Source organism: Oryza brachyantha, unplaced genomic scaffold (genome assembly GCF_000231095.2).
Source record: "Oryza brachyantha unplaced genomic scaffold, ObraRS2 ChrUN-Ctg46, whole genome shotgun sequence".
Lineage (NCBI taxonomy): Eukaryota > Viridiplantae > Streptophyta > Magnoliopsida > Poales > Poaceae > Oryza > Oryza brachyantha.
Window position 1 is genome coordinate 85,806 of NW_024427246.1, and position 25,731 is coordinate 111,536.

General features: G+C 46.9%; 1 protein-coding gene across 1 annotated transcript in view; it reads right to left on the minus strand.

Annotated features, from left to right (window-relative positions):
• LOC102708582 (probable pre-mRNA-splicing factor ATP-dependent RNA helicase DEAH4) overlaps nt 1-23,570 on the minus strand; it is a 32,030-nt gene extending 8,460 nt beyond the window's left edge. Inside the window, exons 1-10 of the mRNA XM_006664764.3 lie at nt 23,291-23,570; nt 22,626-22,718; nt 22,431-22,535; nt 19,585-19,802; nt 19,026-19,078; nt 17,591-17,707; nt 15,284-15,375; nt 14,569-14,655; nt 14,240-14,454; nt 13,465-13,557 (exon numbers count right to left, since the gene is read on the minus strand). Coding sequence (XP_006664827.1) covers nt 13,465-13,557; nt 14,240-14,454; nt 14,569-14,655; nt 15,284-15,375; nt 17,591-17,707; nt 19,026-19,078; nt 19,585-19,802; nt 22,431-22,535; nt 22,626-22,718; nt 23,291-23,511 — 1,294 coding nt within the window. The 5' untranslated portion in view covers nt 23,512-23,570. The remainder of the gene's footprint in view (nt 1-13,464; nt 13,558-14,239; nt 14,455-14,568; nt 14,656-15,283; nt 15,376-17,590; nt 17,708-19,025; nt 19,079-19,584; nt 19,803-22,430; nt 22,536-22,625; nt 22,719-23,290) is intronic.
• Between the last annotated feature and the right edge of the window lie 2,161 nt (nt 23,571-25,731).

The window sequence follows — 25,731 nt, forward strand, 5'->3', positions numbered from 1 at the left end:
CCAAATCCTCATGACTCCGTTCTTGATCACCACGCATGAGCCTTCCTCTTCTTCCAATGCTGATGGAGTTCCTCATCGCGGGGATGTAGTAGACTCCGGTGAGTAGCCTGTGCTCGTCAGACTTGGTGGTGAAGATGACGGAACCGGTGCCCTTGATATCATGCCAGAGGCATCCCCAAACTTGACGAAGCCTCGGATGCTGGGATCAAGCTCGGTGAAGAACTCCCGTCGACCGGTCATGTGATGGGTAGCACCGGTGTCGAGGACTCACCCATCAGTCTTGTCGTTGTTGGAGTCGTCGCCAAAAAGGGCGCGTGCCTTCGGCTCTTCTAGGTGGAGGAAAGCCGATGCGGTCGGAGCCGCTGGAGATAGCTCGATGCTTGCATGTGGGAGCAGGGCTGGTTCTTCCTCCTCTACTTGTGCGGCGTTGGCCTGGCCACGTCGTGGTTGTCGACAGTCCTTGGCCCAATGGACAGACTTGCCACAGTTGTGGCAGGCATCGTCTCGCGTCAGCCTGCGGTTGCCGGTGGCACCGCCCTGGACGCCTCCGCGGGCCCCACCCCGGATGCGTCCCCGCAGCTTGACCTGGACGCCTCCGCGCCCCTTGTTCAGATTGGCGCGCTTGCAGCAGCCTACCAAGGACTCCCGCCTTTTCCATCACCCTGGCAGGCCTCCCACTGCTCCCGAGTGAGAGAGCTTCCCGCCAATGGTAATGGGCCCAAAGAGGGGCCGTGGCTCATCGCCATTGACGACCTTGAGGCGACCAATCGCCTCCTCGATCGTCATCATGGAGAGGTCCAGCAAAGACTCGATGGAGCGGGCGAACTGCTTGTACTTCTCTGGGATGCAGTGGAAGAGCTTCTCGACAGCTCTCCTCGTTGTAGGTGTCGTCGCCGTACTGCACCATTTTCTACAAGAGTGTTGAGACGGAGGGCAAAATCATCGATGTCCTCACTTGGCTCGAAGGCCAGGTTCTCCCACTCCTTGCGGAGTGCTTGCAGCGTGGTCTTGCGGGCGTGGTCGTTGCCAATGCGTGCCGCAGCGATGGCGTCCCAGGCCCCCTTGGCAGTTAGCTTTTGCGAAGCGAGAACTGCATCTCGGGCGAAATTGCAGCAATGAGGGCATCCAGCGCCCATCGGTCTTCATCGTAGTCGACGTCACCGTACCGAACTGCCTCCCACATGTGCCGCAACTAGAGCCTCACCCTCATCACCGCGGCCCACTCGATGTAGTTGGTCTTGGTGAGGGTAGGCCACCCACCACAGTCCCTGACCACCGCTTGGATATCGTGGTAGCCATGGCGTCGGTTAGGGGAGGGAGAGTCGCGCGCCTATGAGGGTCGTGCTTTCCGTAGTCCCGGCCACCATCACCGGGAGCGCCGCCGCCGCGTGCGTGCTCTGGGCTGCCGCCGGCACGCCTGTGCCCGTCTGGGTTACCGTTGCCGCGTGCACCCCGCCTGGAGCGCCGTCGGCGGGCGTGCGGCCCCCTGGACCGCCGCCGCCGTGGGGGTGGGCTGCTGCCCACCGTGTTGTCCGCTCCCGCGCACTTCCTCTTGCCAGCTCCTCAAGGTCCCTGTCGGCGGTGATGTCGCCGGCGATGGAGCCGTTGATGCTGCTGCGCAAGGTCTCAACCTTAGCCTCCGCCGCACGTGCTGCATCTTCCGCCTCTGCTTCCGCCTCTGCCCTGATCGCCGCCAACTCCGCTGCCGCTAGCCTTGCTACCCTTGCTGCTGCTGCTGTAGCCTGTGCCGCTGCTCGCCTGCGCTCTTGCGTTGTAGCAAGCTCGGCGTCCTGCTGACGCCGTGTGCTTGAGACGCCCGAACGCTAAGACTGTCCGTCGGATATGGCGCGCCTCCGGGGGGCTGCTGCGTGGAGAAGGGAAAGGGAAAGGGGAAGGAGTAGCCGGTGTTGCTGCTGTTGTTGGTGGTGGGTGAGTGCTCACTCGAGCTTGGGAAGGGGAGGGGCAAGAGATGTTCAACCTACAGGAAAGTGTGGCTTTAATACTAGATGTTAGTATCTCAATTGTTACTCTCATTGTTGAGAGGATGACACTCAAACTTAGGGCAATTTTCTGTTTTCTTATCACCAAATGTCATGCCTTCCCGGGAAGGTTGGATACATATTTATAGTTGCATTCTAGCCTAAAGGATGTTGTACTAGAGCATCCTAACAACATGTCCTAGAGCATCCTAACCACCTGTCCTAGAGCATCCTAGTAACCGAAAAGCTGAAGAAACAAAGGTAGGACCCCACAAGACCAAGACCAAACAACCCAAGACTTATTCCTTCATCCAGAGAGGACAGGCCAGACAGTCCAGCCTGAGTTAGCTAGTCCGACCAGACCCCTCTGTCTAGCAGAGAGGTCCGGTCAGACGACCCGACCTCCTAGGCCAGAAAGTCCGACCCCAGCAGGGCATGAAGGCTAAGCCTAAGCCCACCTCAATCCATGAGTACACGGCTAGGCTAAGACTTCTCTATGGCTCTCATGAGATCATGAAGAACAACCGTAGACATGTGGTTGCTATATTCATTGGATCAAATCAAGAGGAGAGGCCAAGCATATGGATTCCAAAAGAGTTGGTTGATATTGTGAAGGGACCCAAACTTAAATAAGTTTGGGTACCTAAATTGCATGCTTGACCTGTCATTTGAAGGCATAGTCCTCCGGTGGCTCAAGTTGGGTGATCGATAGCGGATTTAGAAACCATATGATCGGAGAAAGAAGTATGTTTACTTCACTCGATGAGAATGGCGGAGATTACGACGACATAATCTTTTGTTCTTCACTGTTGGACTTATAGTGCAAGGATGAGCTAAGATGGATGCAATATCAACGATGTTCTTGAGAAAAAAAGTCAAAACACAAGGGAGGAGGAATCAGCGCCAAGTATCACATCAGCAACCTAGCAGTGGAGCCGCGTCCTAATGGCTTGAGGTTTTTAAGGGGAATAATTAACTTTTTGCCACTTCTGCATTTGGTCCTAATAGATTTGCCACTGGACCCGCATGTCATAGACACATGAGGGCCCACATGTCATAGACAGCGAGTAGCAAATCTGTTATCATCCATTTTTAAGAGTGGCAAAAAGTTAAATGCCCCTTTTTAAGGAGGTGGTGATGGCGAAAACCTTAACCTGATAAGCTTCTAGTAGAGATGGAAAAACATCGCAGGGCTTGCAGCTATAGGTTGTAATGGGCCTTTACTTTAGTATTCAATTATTTAACTTTTTAAGCTTTTGAGTGAAATTTATAGGCCCAAATAAGCTTCTAGAGACAGAATGAGCCAAGCCAGATGAAGGATGCAATCACATCTAGCGCTCTATACCTTTGTTATCTTGTCATACTTAGGGTTGGTAATGGGCCCTTATTTGGCCTACAAAATTTAAGGGGTAAATAAAAAAAAGGATGGGTTGAAATTTAATGGGCCCAACAATGGATGAAATCCCCTCATCGTCGGCTCTTTTGTGATAGTCCACCTATCAAGCCATGGCGTTGCCGATGGGAGTTGTGGCGCCCATGCAGTACCCTCGCTTATGCTAACCTCATCTCCATCGTCGTCAGCGCTACTCCGAGAAGGGGGGAAGTTGGGGGAGGAGGCGCTTCTTTGAATTTTCGCTGAAGCCATCGGCCTCCCCACCCCAACCGCCGATGTGCCATTCAGCTCCAGCCTCGTTGTCGACCCTATGCCGCCGGGTACCGGGGGGTCCGTCTCTACCACCACCTGCAGGGGAAGTAGTGTCCTGTCCTCACTGCCTCCATAGAACATGCTGGCCGTCCGCTCTGCCAAGCCACCGTTGGCCTCTACTGCCTCCTTTCTCTGTCTACTATCAACTCCCTATGGGCTATGGCGTAGAAGTCACCGAGGAGTCGGGTCACGATTTTGCGTTAATGGGCTATGCCCTCATCAACGCACGTGCATGCCATACATCACCCGTCGAGACCCACCCCTTAGTAGTTAGCCTCCACGTTAGCTAGCAGACCCCACTCTGCGCTCGCCGGACCGAGTGGCGCCTTGCTGCTGTGCACACGCAATCGTCGGTCTCGTCGACGCATGCAACCCATCCTTCCCTGCCCCTCCTTGTCATCGTCGTCGCGCTTGCTATGCCTGCACCTACCGCAATGCCATTCGACCTACATGGGACCACCAACGCCCCGCCGTGGTACTCATAGTCCAGAACCCTCCTACTTGACCACCCGTTGCCCCCGTCCCTTGCTCGGGCTACGCTTGTCAACGACCGCCGGCTCAAGCTCTGCTCGAACAAAGGGGTCAAAGGCCAGCTCCGTAGCCGATATTTGGCTCGACCTGCCGATCCATCGCTCGCACGGGCTCACGTGCATCTCGCCGACATGCTCATCTACCGACCATGTTGTCACGCCCTGAGTTTTACCCAAGCCAAGAATTAATTAAATAATGCATTAAAAATAATTTATTAATTAAAGTTCAGGAGAAAACTCAGTGTAATTAATTAATTTAATTTAATTGGAAGCTTTTTGGATGTTCTAAAATGTCCCGAAAGCATTTTAAATGATTAACAGGATTTATATTTGAACTGCAGTCAATAAAATTTGGTCTAATAAACTTAATAAAAATCGGCAAAATTGGAGGCAATTTCTTTTTTTCCCTCCTTCCTTTTTCTTCCTTTTCCTTTCCCTCTTTTTCCCTTTTTCTCCCCTCCCCCTTGCCCCTGGTCGCACGTCTCCCCCTGCCCCATGCAGTGCCGCACTCCTCTCCTCTTCTCCAAGCCATGCAGCCTCATCTCTATCTCCACCAAAAAAATCAATTCCAATTAATTAGAATTCTAAATCTTATCCCCTTGAAACATTATCTATTCCTTGTTAAAAGGAGATGGGTAACAAGATCTATCTCTAGCTTCCCCCTATAAATACCCCCTACACCCTTGCCTCTTTTCCCCGTCTCCCTCTCCCGTGCATCTCCAGTCGCCCCTTCCGCCTCCGCTACAGCTGTGCTGCCCCTATCCCAGCAGCTGCGCAGCAAGCCGCTAGCAGCCCTGCTGCATCCTGGTTCGCAGCACGTCACCAGCTGGTCTCTCTCCACCAAATTTCAGGTTCGCATATATTTTATTCTTGCGAATCAATCTAAATTAATCTACCGTTTAATTATTCAGGTTTTCTAGCCTAACAGCGAGGAACAACCGCAATCCGTCGCTGATCTCTCCACCAAACCTCAGGTTTGCGTACGTTTTATTCATGCAAATCAATCTATCGTTAATCTACCGTGTAATTGCTTAGGTTTTCCAATCTATTAGCTAGCGTGAGATTGATCTACAGTGCGGAATTCAATTTCGTAAGCGTAGATTGATTTTACGTTACAGTCGTTTAGTTCTAGTTTAGCGAGTCGTTAAATCTCAATTTAACGGGTCGTTAAGTCCTGCCGTTGTTCCGCTAACAGTTCACGGTTTCACGTATCGGATCTAATTTGTCGTACGAATCTCTAATTCGTGCATGATTTGGTTCTGTAGGGTGAATGCGTGCACTGTCTGCAATTTACCGAGTCGTGTCCCAACCCGCGCTCAAAGTCTACATCACCTCCCACGGCCTACTCCTCATTTTCCCTATTCTCTCGGCCCAACAGCGCCGGCCCAGTTCTCCCTTCCGGCCTGCTCTCCCTCCTCTCCTCCCTTCCCTCCCGCTGGGCCGGCCCATAGACCATAGCCCACTAGCGTCCCCGTCCTCCGTCTCGCCAGCATGCCGCTGCGCTGCGTCGCGCTGCGTCGCCCGCGGCGCCCGCGCGCTGTCGCCACGCGTGCCAGCGTCCTCGCCTCCGCATCTGCCTGCTGCGTGCCCTTGCCGCTGGACGCCGATCGCGCGCCAGCGCCGTCGCGCCACCGGTTCGCACCGTGCCAGCCACCCCCCGCCCGTGTACGCTGAGCCGCTGTCGCCGCCGTGCTCTCGCACTCTTCGGCCGTGGTCGTCGCCACTCGGCCGGCTGTCACCCCGCCGTCTTTGGAGGCGTTTTCATCCTCCGGTGCCCGCCTCTCCCTCGCGTCGAGATGCCGCGCCGAGCCACCAGCCGCCGCCTCGCCGTGGCTGCCATCGGTCGCTGCCCCGCTGCCTCGCCCTTGCCGTGTCGCCCTCGCGCTCACATCGCCGCGCTGCGTCCGTCCAGCCTCGTCTACCAACCACCGCGCCGGCGCCATCGCGCTGCGCCGCTGCCGAGCCGCGTGCCGCATGGCCACTCTAGTGGAAATCGCGTCGCCGCTTCCCCTCCTTCCTCAACCCGGTGAGCCCATTCTCTCCTTCCTCCTCCCTCAACTCTCCCCGGCCATCGCCGGCCGTTGCTCGCGCCGCCGGCCTAGCGCCGCCTCCCTCACGTCGTTGCGCCGCCTCCCTCGCGTCGTTGAGCAACTCCTCTCCCCTCTCGCCCTCTCTATCCTCTTCACCGCCGCCGCCGGGCTCCCCATGCCGTCGGCAGGCGCCAAGGGCCCCGCGCCGCCGCCGCCGGGTCGCCGCCCGACGTCCCTGTCGCCACGCCATCGTGGTGCCGTTCCTGCCTTCCCTCGCGATCTCCTCTCGTTCTCGCATGCCGCCGTCGTCCCCGTGGTCCGGTCGCCGCCTCTTCTTTGCTCTGGTTTGCCGCCTTGTCGTCCAATCGCTGCGTCAGTCGCGTACGCCGCCCGCTTCTGCAACGCCACCGCTCGTGCCTCGCCGTCGCCAGCCACACACTCGTCCGCCTGCGCCACGCTCGCCCGCCGCGCCCTCACGCTCTGTGCCGCAGCCGCGCTGCGCGTCGGCCTCGCCGTCGCCCTGGCCGGGCATGCGCCGTCGCCACGCCGCTGGCCGCGCTGCGCCGTGCCACCGCACCGCCGCCGCCAGCAGCTCGCCGGGCCGGCCGCACCGTTGAGCCGCACTGCCTCGCCGAGACGCCGTGCCTCACCTCTGCGTCGTCGCGTGGTCGCACCCGCATTCGCGCGCCGCATCGCCTCGCTTCGCCCGTGTCCGCAACGGCCGCGCCCGCGCTTTCCGCGCCACGTCGCCGTCGCCGCCGTGTTTGCCGCCGCCTTCTTTGCGCGCGTGCGCGACGCTGTCTCTAACCGCCACCTCTGCCCTAGCCGCGCCACCCCTATAAAATTCGCCTCCCAGCCCGCCGCCGCCACTTTTCCCCTCTCCGCCCGAGCCGCCGCCGCGCCTAGCCACCTCGCTGCCGCGCCCGATCTTGCCAACTGTGCGCCGCCGGCCGTCACCACCTGTCCCGCCACGACGCCAACTCACCGCCATCGTTCCCACCGCCGATAAGCCGTCGCCGTCCCCCTTCCCCTCTCTTTTTCCCTCCGCACGCTGTTGCTGAGGTCGCCGCCGCCGCCACGCGTGTGTGCCCCAGACGTCACCGTCGCCCCTCCGCCCGTCATTACCCTCGCCTCGCCGTCGCCGACGTGACCTTGCCGACGCCGGAGCACCGTTGCCCTCCCGTCGCGCCGTCGTCGTCGTCCTCCCCAGGCCGCCGCCATTCTCCCTTCGGCGCCGCCGCTCTTAGCGCCGTCGCCAGCTCTCGCGTGGCCACCCACTGGGTCGCCGCCGTCCGCCGCATACCCGCCGGTCCGCGCCGCCGTCCGCCGGTCACCGCCCTTTGCCGCCGACCGCCCCTCCCTCTGTCTCGGCTGAGGCCGAGCAGGCCATCTCCCCTCCTCTCTCTATTTTCTCTCTCTGGCATGTCGGGCCCGCAAGCCAGCAACACCGTCTCCCCGTGGGTCCTAGCCGTTAGCCTCCTCTCTCTCCTCCCCGGGCCCGCGTGTCAGTCTCTTCCTCCCCCTCTCTCTCACCGACAGGTGGTCCCCACCTGTCAGCCGTCAGCTTCCTCTCTCCTCGCTGACGTTAGCAGCCCCATTAATTGCGCAATAATTGATTTAGGACTTTTCTGTTTAGCTTAAAAACCTAGAAAACTTCTAAAATTCATAAGTAATTCATCTAGTCTCCGTTTAGGTCCATTCAAGTTTCATTAAATCCAGAAAAATGCCAAGAATCCATTAAAAATAGTTTCTTTCTCTGTTTCAGTAGTTTTATAGCCTGTTTTTCTTGTTTTGCCTTGTTTGTCGTAGGTTTTGACCCCGTCGCAGCGCCGTCCGTTCTCGAAGTCGTCGCCGAAGTTCCTCGTGGGTCTAAGCAAGGCAAGTGGCACCCTTCTTTGATCATATTGAACCTATGATTATAAAATCCCCCGCTTTTACATTCAAACATGCATTGTTTTATGCAAACCTATTTATTGTATTTATCTATTGGGCATTTACCAATATATCCGTTGATTCCCATTTATTATTATTGTCATCCCAGGGCTAATTTGACTAGACTTAGGGTTAGGCAATGCTTAGCCATGCTTAGTTCAACTAGCTCACCAATTATCGTTTAATTACTGTTACACTTTGATACACCTTTAATGGTTGTAATCATTAATAATCTCCCGATGTGGTTTAATACAACTAAAATATTGCTTATGGTGGGCTGTGGGTGCATGGTTTTGAGAGTCGTGCCCATGGCAATTAAGGACCGGTTCTCAGGAAACCCTGAAGGTCTTACACGTACTAACCACAAGCCAGAATGGGCAACGGTGAGACTCGTAATCTAGCTTGTCCCTATTCAACGTACCGAGGCAAGGGTAGGCGTGATGGAGTATGGATGGGCAATCGTGGTGTAACGAAAGCCTCTGCTGCTTCCGGATCTACCAAGGCACAAGAGGGGACTGCCCGACTTAGTGTAAAGGAGGGGGTGAAACCTGAAGTGTGGTACGATTGTCTAGGGAGGGTTAGGTGAAAGGTCTTATCATGGTTTCCGTACTGAGGTATCGTGGTGATACGTTGGGGCATGGTAACATGCTTGGCAGCCATGTCTTGTGGGTAAAGTTGTACACCTCTGCAGAGTAAAACTATTCGAATAGCCGTGCCCGTGATTATTGGGCGAACTGACACTCACTGGAATTAGGTGAACCCCTTTAATAATTTTATTAATCTTGGAACTGGTTTGACCCTGCGCAATGTGGTGTAACGTTGGCAGTGGTTTGGGTCTGTCGCAACGTGGTTTAACGTTGGACAGAGGGTTGACCCTGTCGCTACGTGGTGTAACGTTCGACAGCGGTCTGGGCCTGTTGCAACGTGGTGTAACGTTGGACAGTGGATGTTTATTTTAAATGTTTACTTTACTTTTATTTCAGTCTATTTTATTTACTGTTTTGCTAAATTACTGCAGCTTTGTGCAATTTAACCTTAGCCTATTCCTTGTTCCCTATTGCATTCATTATTCTCCTCTCTTGGGTGTTACTTGTTGAGTACGGTGGTTTGTACTCAGTCTTGCTTAATTTTTTCCCCACCAGAGCAAGTGCCACAGCCGGTGTCAGAAGAAGGTTGTTCCGAAGGTTGAAGTGAGGTTCAGTCCGCCGTCGAGAATGCCTGTGGTGTGGAGCCGTCTTCACCAGCTGAAGCGGAAGATTAGTTGGTCTAGTCTTGTTTTCCTTTTCCGCTGCATTTCGATAGATAATTGTTTTTATTTGTTTTTAAGTCGTGGAACTGTGTATTAATTTGTCATAGTGTGTACTTGGGCTGATGCCTGGACCGAGATTTAATACATGCTATTGTTCAGAAATTTGGTGTAAATTTCTGGGCGTGACACATGTGCACACGTGGGGCACGAGCCCGTCCAACGCCAATCGGGGCCACCGATGCCCACATGGCCCTTTCTCCTATCCCCGAGCTTGCCACACACTACAAGAATCGCGATAGGTCACAACCCTTCCTCCTCTGCATCAACTCGACCCCATGCCACCTCCCCGCCGCTAACATCGGTCCAACAGCCCTCTTCTCCCGAGCCCAGGGGGTCACGCCGCCGACATCGTTGACCCAAGATGACTCCGCCCCACTCCGCCCGACGCCACTGCTCCCCGCTGCCCCCTTGCCCCACGCCGCTGTTATTGTTCTGAGCAGGCGCCAGGTTCACCGGTGAGCATCACGTCCACTTTGCCAGCGATGTTGTGCCACTGCCGCAACCACCCGACGACCCCCTCCTCTGTCCTAGGGTGGCAGAGAGAAGGGTCTCCCCTGTTCGATGGGTTGGGCCGACAGTGTGCTCCTACCTACGTTGGCTAGCGGACGGTCGGGCCCCACCTGTCAATCAGGCGTCGTGCCCTACTCTCCTTCAATATTCGGCTAGTAGGTGGTCCCCAACTGTCAGTCGGACAAAGGATTTTCAAAAGAAAAATATTTCCAAAAATAAAAACATTTAAACAATGCCCTTCCGCTTTTATTTGATTTAATTAAAATCCAAAACTTCCAAAGCTTATAACTTCTCTATCTGGAGTCCGTTCGAATGATTCTTTCACGATTTTTTCTCAAATCGATACCTATTTTAGCACTGGTTTTACCTCCAATTTATCTATTTTATTTCACCCTCCCTCTTATTCCCCGACTCTCCCTTAAGCATGCATACTAATCGACTGTATATCTCGTTTATTAGGTTATGTCTGTGAGGAACTCGCCGGTGTCGAGGTGGAAGTTCCTACGACCGAACAAGGCAAGTCACCACGCCCCCTTCCTTGAACATGTTGTACCGATTGTGAAATGTTTTGTTTACAAATAATTGCATGTTATGCTTACTACTACCAATAAATTGTTATGCCTGCCTTGATATTGATGCCATGAACCTTCATGATATGCCACCTGTAGATAGTATGCGAAATCCATTGTGAAAACCCAAACCGTAATAAAACCAACAATTTTGACTAGGGGGGCAACGTTAGAATTTAGGTGATTCTGGGGAAAGGATAGAGCTAACAGTTAAGGACCAAGTCAAGAAAACAAGTAGTAAACGAACCTGGTACAGTCGCAATTCTTGTATGGGTATAGACCTAGCAAATTAAGTAACCTTAGTGGGGCGGAACTCTAGGCACGGTCAGTTCTGATGTTGGCTTGAAATTGAATGTGAAGAGAGAAAATGGAATGATGTGGCAACGACGTCGGATAATAAATTGCTTTCGCTTTGCTTCCTTGATACCTCTAGTCCAAGACTGTTCACACTACTGCCAAGGCGGAAACGGTTCCAAGGAGTGCCTGACGACTCAATAGTCTTTCGAGCGGGTGCCACAACACTAGGGAATCTTAAAAGCTAGGCTAGGACAGGCACATGTGTTGGGTCACGGATTGTGAGCAAAGTGTACATCCACTGTAGTGTGAGTAAAACTATATATTCAAATAGTCATGCTCGCGGTTAAAGGTGCACTAGGACATGTGATGTTGTTGACTAGTCTCTAAATATTTTAAACTAATTAGATGATGGATGGGTTGATGGGCAAGGGTCTGTGCCCCAAGGAATGGGTGAAGACCGCTGCTAATGGAAGAAAGGCTTATGGGCGCAAAAGTAAGTCGTACCAGGTGGAGCTTGACTTGGCCGACACACCCTGCATGCAAACCACACTTTGACTTACGGAATGATTTACTTTTGAACAATGGCTTTACACAAATAACCTGAGGCCTTCTTTGAATCCTAAGTGCATGAATCATGTTGTAGTGGTGGCTAGTGAGTACTTAATGTACTCAGCGTTGACTACTTCCCCCTTAGAATTAGAGGAAGAGATTGACCAGTACGCGCACTACCCCGAGGAGAACCACAGGAGGCACCAGAGGAGTCGAGTCCCCGGTCGATGCCTATGGAGAATGTGTGACCACCGCACTTCATGCTTCTACTACCTTATCTATCTCTTTATCATTTGCAAGCTATTTGGGCTCCCTCTTACGCACCCATGGCTTGTTGGATCACTCATCCTCACACCCGACTTCGGCTACATCAACCATGGCTACTCTACACACAACTATGTTAAGTAGTAATGTTCTCACCCTTGGACTGTGGGGGGATGGTAAGTGTATACAGAAGATCGTATTGTATCTATTGTTATGGTAGATAGGATTAGTTTACATTTATATCTCCTATATTACTTGTGTCGGAGCGTGAGCTCGTCTAGCGGGAGTCTATGGGACCCCCTTTTGTGAGTTCGACCCAGAGGTGCGGATTAGGGCCCAAAAGCCTCGTCAAAGGAAAGAAACTAAAGCGAGAGAGACTTGAGGGGGGTCAGGCCGCTCCGTGGACTTAAAAGCAACTATACAGGTTCAGGCCGCCATGAGACATAATACCCTACTCCTGTTGCTTGCGCACTATGGGAGTAAATGTGTTACAAGCTTATGTGAGAATGTTCTACTTTGTCTGGTGTTGTCCTCCATTCTATTGGCCAGAGCCTCCTTTTAGTGTAAGGGGATACTACAACGGCCTTGGTTTCTTCCCCCCCTCGTGATAGGTGGGAAATCTTCCATCTTGGGACTGCTGCGGACGCCGTTGCAAGTCAACAAACCGCCATACCACTACTGATGGGTCCCGTCAGTCAGACGGTGATGAGTGGGCAGCACCCCCCGTTCAACTCAGCGGTCCAAACAAGGATCCGCCGCTTCTCTCATGCGGTCGTTCGTCACATTTAATGCGATGGCGACGCAAGGGAGACGGGTTATCCCTATGGTGACAGAGTTGTCACAGCACGATCAGGGATGTCCCGTCTCCCCCGCTTTTTCTTGGAAGGGAGCGCAGACGGAGGCATATGCCTGTGGTCAGATTTAATGCGACCAGGCGCACGCCGACAACCATCATGAGGGTAGTGCGCCACACCAGGCGTCCTCCCATCACCATAAATGCGGTGGTTGGGCGTCGTGGCAGGGTCAGACACAAGGTGGGCCCCGCAATGCGCAGCCCCTAGGCCGAGGGGTCAAGGGCGGCCCGACCTCTCCGGCGTTCGGCTCCTTGGCAACCTTCCGAGCCCGACCCCCTAGAGGCATGCGGCTTCCTAGGGCCCGACCTCCCTTTCCGGGCGTTTCAGCTCGTGGGCCCCACGGTCACCGCGAGCCACACCCCATATCTCCGACAACTTGAGATTCAAGTCTTGAACTCTTATAAATACCGGCCCATGAGAGTCAATATTTTTGTCCAATATTTGTAGTAATGTTCTCCCCCCTCTACTATCCAACTTGAAGCTTTGCAGAAACATTAAACCTGTTGCTGTATATCACAGGCACTGCATTGAAACATCAAAACTTTGCCAGTTTGGCCTTGTTATATAGAAGGTTAGAGGTTAGATACTTAAGGGTATGAACTTTTTTTTAAAAAAAGTACAAATGTAGCAACAGACAAAGAAGATAGAAAATACAGAAAGTAATCATCCCTGTTCATGCCGCACTTCCACACATCAACAGTTATCTCATGTACTGGATGTGCTAACAGAGTCACCAAAAGCACATATGCATGCATTGAACTAAAGATACAACAATATTATATTGGTATGCAACAGATCAAATTAAACCATGTAAAGTTCAAACAAAAGAGTAATAAACCAGATATGCTTGTGATTTGATCAGATTTTGCTTTCATACAGCCTTAGACAACCAGTTGATTAATTTCAATTGCAATGAGAGAATGAAGCTCAGAATACCTGCCATAATTCGACCAACATCTGTTATTCGCCCATTTTCATCAATTGCATCGATCAGGTATAATTGCCTCAAAGCATCTTCTAGTGATTCACCTGCAGGTCATTGTGCATCAATTATTTTGATTTTTTATTTCACAGAAATTTGTACATGCTAAAAGGGGATGCAGCTCCCCCTAGGATCCCATCATAACAAACATAAACAGTAACCTTTTTCCATAAAATTCAAATGCAAAGGGGAATTTCTTGACATCAATCAAACACACAAAAAGATATGTTAAAATACATTGGGCTTCTCTTGGGCCCAACCAAGCACAACAAATCAGCAGTATAGCTCAGTATGTGGTTGCACCTATTGTTTAAGTTACTGTGAAAATGAAATTTATAACAGTTATATAAAGCATGTATCCAACTCTCATGTCTCTCCCGGTTGATTCATTTATTTGGAATATAACAATGTTAACATATGCAACATAGATTAAAAGGAGCATAAGGCTAGCAGGTCATATGACTTTAGAAATAGAGCCAACCTGCCACCAATGACTCGTTTTTCAGTCAAGGTGAGGCCTAGAACATTAAAAGCAACAATACAAGTGCAACCATGTCTGAAGGAAAACTAGAACGCTATATCTAGCTTGGGTGGATTAGGGTGTTTCTCCTTTTAGAGCTGATGCGATAGACCAAGTACCCTATTTCTAACAGAAAAAACCACTAAAAATGGGTGTGAAGACTGAAGAACAATAATAAAGACTAGATAATTCTTAAAACTTTATCTTACGTGAAGGTGGGTCAAGGAAATCGAACTTCAGTATGTTGATATCAGGGAGATCTAACGATTTTAGATATAGAACACTTCCCGCGAGAGAAGAACGCTGAATTTCTGGGATTGTAGCCTCAAGAAATTCATTTTGATAAATAGACATTGGGTACAACCTATAACACTTCCCAGGCCGAGTTCTTCCAGCTCGCCCAGCTCGTTGGTCAGCCTGCACTCTTCTTATTCAAGAAGTAATATGGTAAACATTGTGGATCATAACTAGATATCCCTGAATGAGAAGTTGATCAAATGAAGACAGATAGCCATAGCGTGTGCAACATAATATTTACCTGCTAATCTGAACTACATCAAGTGAGTACATTCCAGATGATGGGTTATATTGGCGTTGCTTTACATAACCACAATCAATCACAAACCTAGTGCATAGACAATGTTACTAATTTGTGTAATGCGTCCATAAAAAAAAATCTTGAAGAAGAAAAAAACAACCATTTCAAGGTAATAAAAGGACTGCAAAATTTGATAGTGCAATATCGGTTGGGCAGTTTCTCCTTTATTAGCACAAATCAAAACTATGCATCTGCACATTGTTTAAACCGTACAACTAATTTCTCAGGACGAAACACCATACTCAAATCACAAATTCATAAGTACATTGAGTACGGCAAAGTTGTATTCAAGTTTTTTTCTTTGTAAACAAGTAGAAACCATATCCAATTTACACATATTTCTTTAAATAAAATCAAGTAGATCACTAGTCTGTGAATTCAACATATAAATTTTCCCTTAAGTTCAAGAATATCATTCACATGAATTTAATGATATCATGGCCATTGCATCTACCATTTCTTAAATAAAAAATACACTTTAAAATTGCATAAATCTTAAAACAACATTTGCTTGCACATATTTTTTTCCAGTCAGACAACTGCTTCACAAACTCAATGTTCTATCACTTAAAATAAAAAAAAATGAAAGATGCAGAGTCTGAAGATGGAAACTGAAAGTATATGTGCACTTTAACTGATTATAGTTGCTGCTTACACAACACCATCCACAGTAAGGGATGTTTCAGCTACATTTGTTGAAACAATGAAGCGTCGACAGTTTGGAGGTGCTGGAGCAAATACCCGAACCTATTATGGTTAGAAAACAAATCAGCAACAATACTATAGAGCATCAAACATTCACTAACAAATGGGGAAAATGGACAAGTAATGAACAGGAATACAAATTAAGTCTCCCTCCTAAACAGAACAAGATTAGAATGAAACAGCAGCTTTGGCAACAAATCGGAATGTTCAGCTGTTATATTTCCATCAGTGCATCCTTTGTAAGTATGTTATCCCCAAGTAGTTAAATTTTTCTATCCTAGCCACATCTAGTTAGGGTGTTGGTTCAATATCATGTAAAATAATCCTATTGCAGCAGGTCAAGAATAAAAATGATACTAGAGTCCCTCGAGAAGGCCTATCAAGGGCAAGCAATACAAACAACAAAGGAAAAAAAATAAACATGAAATTATAGTTGGCAGCTTTCAGCGACATCACAAATAAATCTTGCAAATTTTACATTAAGAACCTACATAATTAATTAGAAGGATTGTTCAGAAGACTTTTGACTATTAACACATTTCACTTAGCTGCAATGGATGTAGGAAATTTTACATTTGCAAAGCTTCATTGATCAACTAGAGAAAGGAAGAATAGACATGACAAGGCAAACAATTATCACGTTCAGTACCTCTGGATCACAAGAAAAGCTCATAAGTCATATATGGGGAAAAAAAAATGATTCAGTATAAAGCAAGAGGTAAAACTGTATCATCTTCGTTCAAATTTGTATTATAGTTTCAGGAAATGTGCACTTAAAATTTCATAGAATTCAAAAACCATGTATAAGAGATATTTCATGTAAAGTTGACATTATATAATTTGTTAAGAAAAATATTTCATACCCTCTATCCTGCAATAGATGGTGTTTTAGAACGCATGCAGTTAAACTCTGGAGTTTTAACTCATAAGTACCCCCTCTGTTTCATATTGTAAGGCGTTTTGCCTATAACTAGATTCATCCATTGATCGATGTATATTGTTTGTACATATATCTAGATTCATTAGCATCCTAATAAATCTACACAATAATAGAAAGTCTTACAATGTGAAACAGAGGTCAATGTGAAACAGAGGTAGTTGATGCAAACATGTTAAGATATTATTAGTAAAATGGCAGGTCTATCATGAAAAATACTTTCATATCATAATCATCAATGAATTTTGTAAAGTATACAATTAGAAAGAACACTAAACAAACATATGCATTGAAGACCGTGTCATACCATAATTGTCATCCAAAAACATTGTATGTAGTAATATAAAGAAAAATTTGGTTTTGTAGCGTTGCAAGTCCCCAACTTTGGTTATATAGCACTGAAAAATCCCAGTTCACTTTAATAGCATTGAAAGTTACCTAAGTTCTCCAAAATAGCACCCCACTAACACCACCATTACCTATTACCATGTTGCACTCAACTTCTTCTTCATCTCCCCTTTCTTGCCATGGCACACAAGCAGCAATACTCAATGTCCAATCCAGACAGCAGCTGTGGGGAGCTCGACATAGCCAAGAGCACGATCGATTGTGTTACTCACAAGAGAGTTAGATGGTGTTAGTCGTGAGGAGCTCAAGGATGCTAGTCACGGGGGCTCAATGGCGCGGCCTAGGCTCGCTCTTGAGCAGCAACTGGGAGTGGACTGGACAGCAGCGGCCAGAGAACACTCGGTGGAGCCTGGGGCTAGGATAGACGACAGCGCCTGAGGGCGGGCTAGACACGGGTGGCCATGGGGAGCTTGTTGCGGTGGCATGGGCGAGCTCAGCCATAGGGGAGCTCGACATCAGTAGCGTGCATCACGAGGGACCTCAACGGTGTCCTGGTGGTCGAGCTCACAGTGTGCATCTCAGGAGTCAGGAAGACCGAGGCTGTTGTTGACAGATGAGATGGAGATATTCAAGGGATAGGATCTAGGAAAAGATGGAAGGGCAGTACATGTATATCACATCCTGTATTTTTGCAAAAAACAATAAATTAAATCAAACTTAATAGAAATATGGATAGTGTGCTATTCTGGAGAACAGATGTAACTTTCAATTTTATTAAAGTGAACCAAAATCTTCCAATGCTATCTAAACAAAGTCAGAAGCTTTCAATGCTACAAAACCAACTTTCACCATGAAATTCTCATGAGCATAATCAAATAAAACACTCACAGTTACATAGTCAAGACCAAACACGTCGAAAACGTCACATACAAAGGGAGTAGCATTCCGCATATATAACGATTAAGAAATTACCTGCTGTTCAGGTGGCAAAGAACCATGAAGTGGAAGGACAAGGGCATCCATACAAGAACCTTCCTCAAGATTTTTAATTCTTTCTTCCAGTTTTGCTACCATCTTATCAATGTCATCCTGACAAAATACCATTCAATTAATCAAGTTCATACAAGTAAAACAAAGAAAGCCAATTTTAACCAGTAATACAGAACATCCATTGATCCATAAATAAATGTTTAGTTAATCAGTGTTCCAAAAACAGGCCTACTACATTAGTTTTTTTCGTTAAGACTGTTCAAGCCCGGCCTGGCCCGGCCCAAAAAAGCCCAAGCCCAACCCAGCCCTAGATATTGAAGCCCACAAGCCCGAAATTTTGTGAAAAAGCCCGATAAAGCCTAGCCCAGCCTAAGAAAGTCTAAGGGTTGAGCCAGGCCCAGGATTTGTTTTTTCATGAATAGTCGGGCTTTTTGGCCAGGCTTTTTATAGGCCCAGCCCAGCCTGGGGTTTGAACATGCCCATTTTATATTTATATATATATACATATATATATATATATATTTATATTTTTATATATAACGAAGATGAGGTTGCTTAGGATTAGTTAGAGCATTAAATTACTACTATTTGTATGGCCGTTTGCCAAAATAAACAAGAATTATTGATCTTAGAGCATCTCTAACTATATCCTTAAGTGTCAAGTATATGAACATAGTTATGACTTATGAGTTTTGTAGTAACATAGTTGGTTTACTGTATATTTTGTATTGTGTTAGATTAGATTTAGCAAACCATATTCTTAGTTCGAATGAAGTACTAAAGAATAAGCAATAAATTTTAGTATTAAAAAGTTCAATATGATTGATCTTTTACCAAGTTTAATAAGGTTAATTGGTTTGAACCATGTTAAAGAGACAATGCCTTCATCCCCCTCAAAATAGCTAAACCTCAAAATATGTGAATCTCTGTCCTCGAGGGACGCCCTTACCTCCCTTTATATACAGAGGGACAGAGTTACAAAAGCAAGATACCGAATATTGTACAGCCCAACATCTACCATATTTAAACTAACCATGCCATTAATCAAATGTTGAAGTGGTTAGTATTTATGAGGTTTAAGTGATAGGTGTTGAGTTCAATTCTTGTTAGAGGCATATTTTAGTGGAACGTTGAGGCCTAAGAGGGGTGAGGTCACCATGAGGTCATGAGGAAATTCAGTTGCAACCAATTTTCTTTCTTTTTGCAGTCCAGTCAACGTAAGTGTTTCCGCATTTTTATTGAGAAATCAAAACAGGAGGAAAAACAATAAGAGATTGGGAGGGGGTGGGAGGCGCGCTGCTCAAAGTGTGTGTGCCATGCAGGGCCGGTGCAAGTGTCGGATGAAAGGGGGAGGGGGAGGTGTACAATAAAGCTGCCCTCTATGAGTGTGTGTGTCTATATATATTCTACTACTCACCTTTCCTGTCATGAATATTAAGACATCACCAGGGGATTCCTTAACATGAATATCTGTTGAAGAAAAAGAATATTGATATTGTTAGAAACATTTCAAAAAGTTAAGCAAATACAAAAAACCATGGCCCAAAAGTTTAAAAATGAATTATTTTCAAATAATAATATTTTGATTATTCCAGTATGAATAATTAATCAAATGTCAACAGACATACTCCTCTGCCCCAAATATGTGTATTTCATTAAAAAAATCGTGTACGCTTGAAAGGCCAACACTTTTTTTTTTTAATTTTAGAGAAGGGTATTTTTACCCAGCCTCTATATCCAACTAGATATTTGCAGCCATTTTTTAAATTCGGGAACTTAGCCCCTCAAATAACCCAATATGAAATTCATGCTCTTATGGAGATTTGAACCTAGGACCCTTAGGTGCTACTCAGGCTGCAACCCCTAGGCTAGATGCCTTTTGACTAAAAGGCCAACACGTGACATTACATTGTTCTGCTATTGCCTCCTTCCTCTGCTATTGCAGATTCTAGCCACACAAGAAAATCGATAATTACCTATAGCAGTTCTCAGAGAAGATTCTATATAATTTGTTGGACGCTCTGTGCTGTAAAACTTCTCCACAGGGAATAAGGTTCCAGGGATATTCAACACCGGACATCCAGAGAAGAACTTTGACACTTTCAAACCATCAAGAGTAGCAGAAGTGATCAGAACTTTCAAATCTGAAGCTCGGTTCATAATTAATCGTTTCATTAAACCTAGAAGGATATCACTGTAAACAAACAGATATCAGAATGAGCTATTAAAGGCTTTCAACAAATAGCTACAAAATCCAGCAATCATGTGGCGAATACCGAACTATAAACAAAAAAAAAACATAAAGGCTCAGTGCTGACTACTGACCATCAATCACTTGAAAGTTGCAATTGCTAGTTTTTACACTTGAAGCATCTGAGAAACAGTTACAATAAATTTCTGCAAACTATGGAGAATGAAAACCACAGTGAAGTTGCATCCTACAGGCATTTGAACCAGAGGCCCTCTCATTCAAAGTTGTCCAGGTATGCATCTAATATAGAAAACTATGGATTATATCAATGTGTAACATGTGCAATTTTAAGAACACATACTAGATGTCTACATTACCCAAGAGTGAATATTGTGGTACTAATTCCTAAAAGTGGAGAAATAAGGCATCGGAAGAAAAGCAAAGCTAAGTTGATTTTGATTAAAATTCAAAACAGTTTCCTTAGCAGCAAATATGACCAAATGAATTTATGTTGACTCCCAGTTTCATTGCACATAGAATGGCTTCCTTACAGGCAAAACTGTTCTGCTCCATGTTTTGAAAAGTCGACCCTAGGCCTTGTATGCAGCCACATAAGCATAGAAGGCAGCTTAAAGAAGTACAAAGTTAAGCAAACTAGTGATGCAAACACATGTACACTTTAAAGGTCCAACAAATGACATTACAATGCTCTAGCACTCTGCTACTGTTCCATTGTGCTGCTGCCTCTTTTCTCTACTATTGCTGCTTCTAGCCAAACAGCGTTACCTGCCTGGATGCTCTTTCTATTAGTGAATATTAATACTATGCTATTGCACTTATCACCTAGTGATATTTTGTCATGTGGGGAATTCAGTTTGGCCAGCACAGGAGGAACTAGGGGTGGGCAAAAATAAACCACTGAATACCGAACCACACCAAACCGAACCGAAGTACAGCTTTTCTCAGTTTTTCCTTTCTTGTTCGGTTGTTAGATTGATGTTGTTCGGTCTTCAGTACACAGATCAGTTGTCAACTCCAGTGAACCGAATTCCCCAAGAAAACCAAGGGATCAAGAGTTAGGCAGCTCTAGTTATGTCTTGGTGGCTAGACATTGAAGAAAGGCCTGTGGCCCCTCATGTGTGCTCAGGTTTTAGGTGACGGTGGGCTGTTGAGCTGTGAGGATCTGCTTGCTGCTCTCATCTTGAGGGCAGGTTCATATATATTTTGGTTGCGGTCCTGACAGAAAAATAATCTTCAGTCACTTCGGTAAAAACCGTAACTGAACCAAAGTAGTTCGGTTTTCTTGTATCAATTTATTTTTTCTCACATGTAATTTTGTTGGGCAATTCTCAGAAACCGACTTTTTGTAAAACCATATTAACCAACCCGAGAAACCAGAAAAACCAAACGCCCACCCCTAGGAAGAACGAGAACTACAGAAGTGGCAGATATCAAGGTAGTTAGTTGGTTTAGTTCTTACTTTGTTAGTTTGTTAGAGAATAATGTGGACAGCTGCTTTTATAAGCATGACTGATCTAGAGTGAGTTAGTGGTCATTCAATCTATCTTCCAGTTCAGCTGTAGAACCATGTCTCGTACACGCGGCATCGATCATGGCTCCGCCGCACCAGCGAGATCTAGGGCCGCACCCTGTTACTTCCTTCAAATACGATCCCCGTCACATTCCTTCGTCTAATTTCCTATGCTGTGACAACTTGGTGCCACGTAGACAAGATAAGGTTCCATAGCCAAACTAAAAAATAGATTGAATGATCACTAACTCTAGGATCGGTCGTGCTTATAAAAGCCTTATTCTCTAACAAACCAAACTATCTAGCTTGATTGTCGCCACTTCTATTCCTCCTGTGCCAGCCGAACTGAATTCCCCACATGACATATTTTTAGCCCATGATTATCTATATGATTTTGAAACGAAATTTCTCCTATTCTGAAACTGTTGGAGTGAGTAATTGATTGCGACTGCAGCCACATGCATTGTTCCATCCTGGCATTAATATAAGGATTATATCAAATAAATAAATAAGAAAACATAAAAACAATGTACAAGGCCAACATATATGGATGCTTTCTGTATAAGTTCTACAATGTGGGGGACCACACAAAACATTACCTCTTTGATAATCTTGATGGTGCTTTACTAATACAGGTTATGATTCAATATTAAACAAGAAACTGTTATAACAACTAAGGTTAGTCCACTAAGTGGGATGATAAGCCAAAGTTTTTACTCAGTTACCATTGGTCACCCTATTACTATTTGCTTATGCTCATGCCCAGAAAATTGTAAGCAACATTCAGACTGCTGATTGATGGCCAACTGGCCATAACTTTCAAGAATGTTCTGAATGGCAATAAGTAAAACAGGCATGTAATGAATCTTAGGTAAACATATATTGTTAACAAGGATTACTATTTACCATAACTAAATGCAGTGTATGACCCATTCCTGGTAATTATCTTATTTCGTTTTCAAATCAAGATTACTTCAATAGAAACAGCTAGAATGACTGTGAATGAGTGTGGAAGAATTGAAGTGCTATAAACCAGACTTGGTAAAGTGTTAAATCTTAATTCAAAATCTTATAGATCAGTTGAACATAAAAAACCATACGTGTTTAAACTGCGCTCGTGAGCTTCATCCAAAATAATTACTGAATACTGCTTCAACTCAGGGTCTGAAAGGCTTTCACGCAGAAGAACACCATCTGTGAGGTACCTGTGCATCCGAAAATAGAATGAATTCACATTTCACAACATAGTTGTTGAACAACAAATTCATGTCACATTCACTCTTTGTGAGGCTTACTTTATGCAGGTTTTCTCTGAAGTTCTATCTTCAAACCGGATAGCATAACCAACTTCATCACCAAGTGGAACACTGAGCTCCTGTGCTACTCTCCTACAAATAATTCAAATTGCTATCAATCACACTATGGCATCCTAACAAACGTATTGTTTTCCACTTGAATACAGTACAAATAAACTACAGAGGAAATTATTCTTCTGCGTACATGTAAATAGCACCAGCCAGCACCATCATGTGATATAAATTTGGCACTGCTAACCAGGACGAACCACTTTAAAATTCTTAACAAGCAGTTTCTTAAGTTTTTCTCCCCTTAACATACATTCTAATAAAAATAAATAGATATCCAACAAACAGCGTCAATTATTATTATTACAAAGGTTATCATATATGTACCCATTTCCGTCACATTTATAAATTTCGAGCTGAATCAGCAATTTCCATATCCGCTAAGCACTAATTGGCATAATCGAACACATTGGGGAGCTTTTCATTTTACGCGCAACCAGATTCACAGAAATCAACTAGAATGCGTTACCAATGATTAGAAATAATCAAATGAAAGAACAGAGGGGAACTGGGGAAGTTGTACTGAACTCCATGAGATGCGGTACTCGGTGCGCGCACCTGGGAGAGTGGGGTGGGGGAAGCACGGAAGATGGTACCTGGAGACGGATACGGCGGCGACGCGGCGGGGCTGGGTGACGGCTATGGCGCCACGGCAGGTGTAACCGCGGCGGTGGAGTATCTGGGAGAGCTGGGTGCTCTTGCCCGAACCCGTCTCGCCGATCACCACCACCACTGGGTTAGCCTCCACCGTCTCCATGATCTCGTCCTCGTGCTCCAAGATCGGCAGCGCCGGCTGTTGAGGCGGCGGCGAGGGCATGACCGGAGGAGGCGCGGATGTGCTTAGGGTTTTCCTCTCTATTCTCTCGTTTTAGCACCCGCAGCAGTCCAAGGGACACGGTGGTTATTGAGTTGCTCGACAACGTGATTAAGTGCTATCTTTCTATCTTTCCTTTGGCTCAGGATTATTATAATTTAGCTTATTAAGATAGATTATTATAAACTGGATTATTATAAGCTGAAGAAGAATAAAGCTACGAGCTATTTCTTTCTAGATTGTCAGAGACCTAAATTATTGAGTTTGCATGATTAAAGTCTAGAATGCCCTCGGCTATTTTTGGATGCCTTTGTCATCATTCGGCTACTTTATACCATAGGTATAAATTTTCTGTAGGTAATAAAAATTGGACAAATATTTATAATTAAACATTTATGAATATGTCATCCACATATAATAGACTTAGAACTAAATTATTATCTCCTAGCAAATAAAGCATCAGCAATGCTATCACGGAAGACATTTGCGTCTCGATCTTCATCTCCCATGTGACTGGCATTCCCTTGAGATGAAGGCATCTGCATGTAGTTTTCATCATTATCACACTGATCAAACTCTTCATCACTCAATTTACTATCTCGAATAAAATTATGAAGTGCCATGCAAGCATGTATTATTTTTGTTTGCTTGAGCATCGGATAACTTGGTAAGTCCAATTGAATTCTCCACTTCATCTTTAAAACACCAAAAGAGCGCTCGATCACATTACGAAGCAATGAATGCAAATGGTTGAACATCTCCTTCTTGCCACTAGGGCATGGACCTTCTTGAAATTCTGGTAAATGATATTTCGTCCCTTTATATGGAGCTAGATATCCCAGTCGATTTGGATAGCCCGAGTCAACAAGGTAAAATTTACCTATCAGCATAAACATACCATGATATATTATTATATCATTGAAGCTAGTTATACAGGACTGTTAAACAGATAAATGAGAAGTTACCAGCTGGAGGATGAGGGAAGATAGTGGCATATTTGCGCAAAGCATCATTGAATACCCTCATGTCATGTGCGGATCCAGGCCATCCACAATAAATGTAAACCTCATGTCAAAGTCACAAATGGCCAAAACATTTTGCGTGGGATATTTATTTCTATCCACATGTTGAACCACCTTTGATGCGGGCACAACTACTGGTATATGTGTCCCATCTATTGCACAATGCAATTGTTGAAATGAGGCTCAAATCGGTCACCAAGTAGTCTTTGGTGAATAGTTGTAAAGTTTGGGTCTCTAGGTGTCACACCCGGAGTTTCGTCCCAAGCCTAAAATTGTAAAAAGAAATCCGTAAATAATAATTGACTTAATTAACTTAGGAAAAATCCCTCTAAAAGAACTTAATTTAATTAAATCGGGGTTCGCAAATCGACTAACTCGATTTAAACTCAAATTGCAGAAGTATAAAATTTGGCCAAACAAATTAATTTAAAACTCGGCAAAAGTGGGACTTTTCTTTTTCCCTCTTTTTCCTTTCTTTTTCCCTTCCTTCTCAAATTGGGCCGAATTCCAATTTTCCTCCTCTCTCTTTTTCTTTTTCCTTTTTCTTTTCCCTCTTCCTTCCCGAGCCGGCCCAGCCGAGCCGGCCTCCCGCCCCTCTCCCGCACGCGCGCCTCCTCCCTCCCGGCCAGGCCGCCTCGGCCCAGCTCGCTCGCCCGCGCCCGTGAAGTTCGTCGCCGCCTCCCTCCGCCTTTGCGCCGCTGACAGGCGGGCTCCACCTGTCAGCGACTGCGCCTGCGCCGCGCCAGCCGAGTCCGAGTCCACCGAGTCGCCGCCCCGTGCCCGCAACCGCCGCCGGCGCAACGGCCGCCGCCGAGTCCGCCGCGTCGCCGACTCGGTCTCCAACTACCGCCGCTCGCCCTAGGCGGCCATCCTCCCCTATAAAATCCCTGCCGCCTCGCGCCGCCGCTCACCCTTTTCCTCCACCCGCCCGAGCCGCCGCTCCTCGTCGCCGCCGTTCGATCTCTCTGCCGGACGCCCTTCGTCGCCGTCCAGCCGCGTCACCACCTCCGCCTCACCGTCGCCGACTTGCTGCCGCCTTCGTCATCAACGGCGGGCATCTCTAGCGCCCGCGCATCCTCTCGCCACCCAGTCGCCGCCGCGCCCGACCTCACCACCGCCACCCCGATCCCATCGCCCGATCGTCGCCGTCCGCGCCGTCGGACGTCGCCACCTGTCCCGCCTCCTCGCCGACCCTCTGCCG